The sequence below is a fragment of the Helianthus annuus genome, chromosome 17, assembly GCF_002127325.2.
Source record: "Helianthus annuus cultivar XRQ/B chromosome 17, HanXRQr2.0-SUNRISE, whole genome shotgun sequence".
Classification (NCBI taxonomy): domain Eukaryota; kingdom Viridiplantae; phylum Streptophyta; class Magnoliopsida; order Asterales; family Asteraceae; genus Helianthus; species Helianthus annuus.
Genome location: NC_035449.2, coordinates 163133809 through 163140701, shown reverse-complemented (window position 1 = coordinate 163140701; position 6893 = coordinate 163133809). Strand labels below are relative to the sequence as shown.

The window sequence follows — 6893 nt, the reverse complement described above, 5'->3', positions numbered from 1 at the left end:
TGTTCCAAGCATATTTTGAGTCCTCTAAACTTTATTGACCTTGTAGAGCCTTGAAAATGGCTTAACGGGTGTCAAAAGTGCCAAAAATGGACTCGAATGCATGCAGGGACCAAAACTGTCATTTTTCAAACTTTTGCTGATCTGGAGGACTCAGGCGGGGCGCGTAAGCCTATCCCATTTTTTACGCGGGCCGCCTAAAGTGCCCATCGACCAGAAAGTTGGTTTTTGCAAACTGTTTGCAAATTCAGGGGCTGTTTTGGTAAATTTTTGGTGTGATGAGCAAGTTAACACCTCCCCAAGGCTTTGTACCTGCTTGTGACAATTGTATGGCCATGATTTATTTCTTGGAGGTTACATAAACAAGTTTCTTGATCCTATGAACTTCCAACAAGTATAAATAGCATGGCCAACCTCCTCATTCCTTGCTCATTCTTCTCATTCCTTCTCTACATCTGCTATGGGAGCTCTCTAATCTGATTAAGGAGCTTTTTCTTTGTAGAAAAGATAGCAAGGACCTTTAGTGAGCCTTCTTTCATTCTTTTATTTGCTTTTCTAGTTTAGAAAGTCAAACAAGTGTTTGACTATCAGTTTGACCAGCCTTTGGTCAACGCAAAGTTCGGTTGAACTTTGCAACATGATTGTAATCACGTTGGTTATAATGCTTAGTGATTATACCCGCTGATTACCACGTTAACTAGTTGTAGTGTCGAGTCAAAGTTTTGGTCAAAATGCGTTTTAGCACGCATTTTGCAACGGAACTACTTTAGGGTATCAAAACGCTTTGTTTTGATACCAAATCAGTAGGCTAGACATGTTTTGACATGTTTAACTCGACACTATTAGTTTAGTGCTTGTTTAGGGTCGTAAGGTAAGCGGTCTAAACAACCGCTTAGCTTTTCGAACCCGACCCGTTTGGTCGATCTTTAGGATCCGACCAAGCTTAGTTAGTGATCATAGTTGCATAGGGAATAACCACTGAGGTTATACCTTATGATCACATAGGATTGGTTAGTCGTATGCTAGTTAGCTTGTGTGCCCATAGGAAATGACCAAAATACCCTTTTGAAGCATAAATCCGTATTTTGACTATGTGAACATATTTTTGACATATAATCTGATTTAGTAACATGTTTAGGGATAATTGGGCATGTAAGACTTGACATAGCACATAGTTAACCATCCGAACATAGTCTTACGCAAACGACGCATTATAGTGGCTTATACTACCATAATGGGTCGAAACGGGTCAAAAGCACTTAGGTAGACTTCCGAATCAGAATGTTAGGTCTATTAAATCATGCCATATGAGTTCCAATACTCATTTGATTTATAGAACTTCATTCTATCCTATCTCCCGATTTAGGATCCGATTGTTTAACTTAGTGATTCCATACTAGGTGCCACTTGATTCCTTGATTTCCCAAGCTTTGTTAGGACACTGAATCAAGGATACTTGCAATCTCAAGAGAGTACATAGTCCCCTCTTTTACTGTTTTCAATTGTTTTGGGGTGAAACATATATGCCTATCTGTTATTTTCCTGATTTTAAACTATAAGATTACACATGCTTAGTATATATACTTTTAATAAATTAAACGATTACCCATGGTTTAAACACTGATTTTCCAAGACTTATAAAACTAATTGTTGGATTGTACCCATTTTTATACATTCACCCAGCCGATTGGTAGTATGATATAGCGCTATATGACTAGACACCCCATTCATGTTGTATGGAATGTCAGAAACCAAGTTTTAACCAAATAGAAATTGCCTTCGTGGTATTTCTATAGTCTCCAAAGTGTAGTTTGATACACTAAGGCTTGATTGAATACCAAATCACACTCTTTTTGTATATGTTGATATACTACAAAAGTACAGTTTGATGTACTCTCAAATGCGATCTACCAAAGTATATTTTGATATACTATGTACAAAATCCAACATGTGTTTTAACATACTACTTTGTTATTTACCAAAGCATAGTTTGATATGCTACTGTTTACCAAAGTATAGTTTGATATACTACCAACTTCGTTATTTTAAACTAAAGTATATTTTGATATACTATCCAAAGCATAGTTTGATATGCTACTGTTTACCAAAGTATAGTTTGATATACTACCAACTTTGTTATTTCATAAACCAAAGTATAATTAGATATACTACCAAAGCATAGTTGATATGCTATTTTTAAACTAAAGCATAGTTGATATGCTTATTTCAAAACCAAAGTATAATTTGATATACTTCCAATACTTTTATCCTTAAACTAAAGTATACTTGAGATATACTACCAAATCTATTATTTTAATTACTAAAGTATATTTTGATATACTACCTATTAACTATTTCAAAACTAAAGTATACTTTGTTATACTATTTATACAAACTTTCCAAAACCAAAGTATATTTTGTCTATACTATAAACCCTTTTCCAAAACGACACGTTTTTAGAAACAAAACTTTTTACATTGGATTCATGGCTATTTTAAAAACATAAAACTTTTTCCTCCATTATCCAAAGCCATGAATCTAATACATAAAATCCTATGTTACTCACATGCATTTTTATGCTGACGTACCTATTTTCATATATGTTTCAGGTACTGCTATGAGATGATTGTTGATGCATGCTACACATAGGACGGGCTTGTGCCTTAGCGACTTTAAAACTGAGAAACAATTATTTGTATTTATCTGAATTGTACCAAAACATTGATTTCAATAATTCAATAAAACAAAACTATTGATCCATGGTTGTGAAACAATGATTCTGTTACAACACTCCCCGACATTTCCGCCACGATTTGTTGTTTTACGTGGTCGGGGTGTGACAGTCCCTTGGTCGTTACGCCGTTCCCTTCGGGAGATGAAAGGCTTATTGGTAATAATATTGGGTGTTCAGGATTTGATGTCAGAAATGAGGTTGAAAATAATAACATGGACAATTTTGGTGGCTCTAATGTCGGTTCAAGTCCCCAGGAACAAATATCTCCACTTTTACATATGGGTGGGCCCCAGATGGTTTCAAAGCAGCCCTACATTGACATTCCTAATTTATTTTTAAACCCAGTGGAGAATGTTAGGCCCAAAAGACATGTGGCTAGAATAAAGCCCAGGAATGGAAAAGCCAAGTCTGTTAGGGATGTAAGTCCAAATTCTATAGAAAGGCCCAAGAAAAGAAAAGAATGAGGGACTCTGGAGTTTTCCTTTTCGATCACAACACTCAGGCAAATGTCAATTGTGACACCACTAATGAGACAGACTTCGATATACAGAATATGGCGAATAAGGAGATAGATAGTTCAGGCGATCATTTGAATTCCGATTCGGTTCCGTCAGGTGTTATGCCTGAAGGTAACGTAACGGCAGTGGCGGTCGGCTCTAGGATCGCTGACCCTTTGGCTGAAGAGGTAGCTGCAACCGTGAACGTGGGGAATATTGTTGGAGTAGATTGGAATAATCACGACTCTTTAATCAGAAGTCTAATTAGAGATGAAGGCAACAATGTGGTGAATCAATGAATGTTCTGTGGTTCAACATCAGAGGGATTAGAAGGTTAGGCAAAGCCCAATAGTTGAAGGAAAAGAGGAATTCTTTCAAAATTGCAGCTGTTGCGATTCAGGAGACTAAGGTTGAGTCAGTTTCTTCTTCTGATTTAATTAGTTTTTGGGGAAACAAAAATTTTGAATCGGCAGATGTTGCCGCGGTCGGGTTGTCTGGAGGTTTGGTTTGGATGTGGGACCATAAGATTCTGAAGATAGATAGTATTAGCAAGAACAGACAGTTTTTAATCATTAGTGGGTTTATTATCGGTAGTGGGGATCGCATTAACATGGTTAACATATATGCGCCACAGAGCATAGGGGAGAAGAGAATTTTATGGGAGGAAATTTCTAATGTTTTAGCTCCGGATTCTGGTATGTGGGTTCTTGTGGGAGATTTCAACTCGGTGCGGTTTCCTGAAGAAAGAAAGCAGTCTAAATTCAGACCGGTATGTGCCAATAATTTTAAAAACTTTATTCTCAACAATGGGCTTCTTGAATATCCTATGCAGGGGAGAAAGTTTACTTGTGTTAGAGAAAATGGCAAAAAACTCAGCAAACTGGATCGTTTCCTAGTTAGTCCGGATATTTTAAATAAATGTTCGTCAGCATGTGTTAGAGTGCTCCAGTGTCTTCTTTCTAATCATCATCCCATCATTTTGGAGTTGGTTGATTTGAATTTTGGTCTGTGGCCTTTTCGGATTTTTAGCTCTTGGATTGGTAAACCTGGGTTTGAGGAGGTGGTAAAAAACGCTTTGGAGGGTTTTGAAGAATCTGGTCCCCCGGATTCTTGTCTTTCTGCCAAGTTTGCTCGGATCAGAACGGCGGTCAAGAATTGGAGAAATGAGTTCTTAGTCAAAGAAAAAGAAAAGGAGAACAATGCTTTACTGGAATTGGAACAGTTAGAAACGGAAATGGAAAATAGGGATCTCTCGGAAGAAGAAGAAGAAGAAGAAGAAGAATGGATTTTGGCAGAAAACAGGAAAGTTATTAAAGAAACGGAGATCAGGAAAGTTTTGGATCTCAAGCAAAGAGCTTGCTCGAAATGGGCAACAGATGGTGATGAGAATTCAAAGTTTTTTCACGCATTAATCAATAGTAGGAAGGCGTCAAATTCTATCCATGGTTTGAATGTTAACGATCAATGGTGTACGAAACCATCCAAAATCAAGAAAGAAATCTTCTCATTTTTTCGAGACAAATTCGAAGACGAAGTTCAGGATCGTCCAGATGTGTTTTGTGACAATTTGAAGAAAATTACCGAGGCTGAAAGTAATATGTTAATCGAATCATTTTCTGGTCAAGAAATTAAGGAAGCAGTTTTTGAATGTGGGGACGATCGGGCCCCGGCTCCGGACGGGATGAATTTCAAATTTATTAAGCACTTTTGGGAATTGTTTAAGGAAGATTTTGCCAGTATTTTTGCTTCCTTTCACTCGGGCGGTGACATTAGTGTCGGGAGTGGGTCGTCTTTTATTGCCTTAATTCCTAAGGTCAAAGATCCCGTCACTCTTAACAATTATATACCGATTAACTTAGTCGGTGTCATCAGCAAAGTTCTTTCCAAAGTGTTAGCCAACAGAATGAGGAAGGTTATGGACGGTATTATTTCGGACGCTCAGTCGGCTTTCTTGTCGGGAAGATTCATTTTGGACGGTCCTCTCATCATCAACGAGATAATGTCTTGGATTAAAAAGAAGAAGTCAAAGGCGTTTTTTTTCTCAAGATAGATTTTGAAAAAGCCTATGACAACGTTAGATGGAAATTTGTGGTCAATATTCTTCTTCAAATGGGATTCCCAGATAAATGGTGTAGTTGGATTATGGGCATTCTTAAGTCGGCTAAATCTTCTGTGTTGGTTAACGGGGCTCCCACTTTTCAATTTAAATGCCAAAAAGGTATCAGGCAAGGTAACCCTCTTTCTCCGTTTCTTTTTTTGGTTGTTATGGAAGCTCTTTCATGTATGATTTCTTTAGCTAAGGAAGCCGGGATTATTAAAGGGATTTCCACGGGTAATAACGGACCGGTTATTATTCACCTCTTATACGTGGACGACGTCATAGTGGTGGGGGAGTGGACCAAGGAGGAAGTGGTGAACGTGGTGAGAATTCTTCGGTGTTTTTTTCTTTGTTCTAGGTTAAAAATAAACATTGATAAATCTAATCTTTATGGAATTGGTGTGGATTTGGAGGAAACCAGGGTTATGGCTAATGAGGTTGGATGTAAACCGGACGTCCCTCCTTTTAAGTATCTTGGTCTTAAGTGGGTGCAAATATGAATCGGATTTCCAATTGGCAACCGGTTTACGACACATTCAGAAATCGGTTGGCCAAGTGGAAGTCTAACACTTTGTCGATTGGAGGAAGAGTGGTCTTGATTAGAGCGGTTATGGAAAGTTTACCGACCTATTATTTTTCGTTGTATAAAGCTCCTACAAAGGTGATAAACGACCTCGAATCTATGATAAAGAAGTTTTTATGGGGTGGTAACTTGGGGGAAAGCAAAATGCATTGGGTTGCTTGGGATCAGGTCTCGCGGCACAAAAAGGAAGGTGGTCTTGGAATTAACAAACTCCGTGAGGTTAACATAGCCTTATTGATTAAATGGGGATGGAGATACAAGATGGAGAAGAACAACTTATGGAGGAAAGTCATTGACGCTCTTCATTCCAGTAGGGTGGGGTGGGAGTGTATCCCGTTTAAGAAAACTTTAAGTGGCTCTTGCAATAACATCGCCAAGGTATGTAGCTCTACTAAAGTCGGTGGGCGGCACATAAAAAATTATTTAAAAGGAGTTTTAGGTAATGGTATGGAGATTCGCTTTTGGTTGGATCCGTGGCTCACAAACGAGCCTTTAAAAGAGAAATTTCCTGAATTGTTTGGCTTAGAAATAAACAAAAAATGCTAGGTGGTTGACCGGGTCTCCACTGTTGATGGTGATACTGAATTGAAGTGGGAATGGAGATCCACAGTCACTGAATCGGGCATGACTAATAGTCTTCAGCAGCTTTTCGCGACTGCTGGATAATGTCCAGCTTTCGGCTGGAGAAGACAAATGGACGTGGTCTGCTAGCTTGGATGGGGAATTTTCTGTTAAGGCTGTAAAAAATGCTATATTCTGATCATGAGGTTGTTAACGGCTTTGTGATGGATTGGTGCCGTTGGACGCCGGCTAAATGCAACATTCATGTGTGGCGTATGGAGATGGATAGGATCCCGACTAGAGACGCGTTAAGGAAAAGAAACATCAACATAGAAGACTCCTTGTGTCCGTTATGTAGGTCCGAGGATGAGAATACGGAGCACATTTTCACCTCTTGTTTCATTGTTTCGACGGTTTGGAATG

General features: G+C 38.5%; 1 protein-coding gene across 1 annotated transcript; it reads left to right on the top strand.

Annotated features, from left to right (window-relative positions):
- The first annotated feature begins 5337 nt into the window (after nucleotides 1-5337).
- Nucleotides 5338-5826, top strand: LOC110925143 (uncharacterized mitochondrial protein AtMg01250-like). Its single transcript, XM_022169114.1, has one exon. The coding sequence runs from the start codon at nucleotides 5338-5340 to the stop codon at nucleotides 5824-5826; it is 489 nt and encodes a 162-aa protein (XP_022024806.1).
- Nucleotides 5827-6893: the final 1067 nt, after the last annotated feature.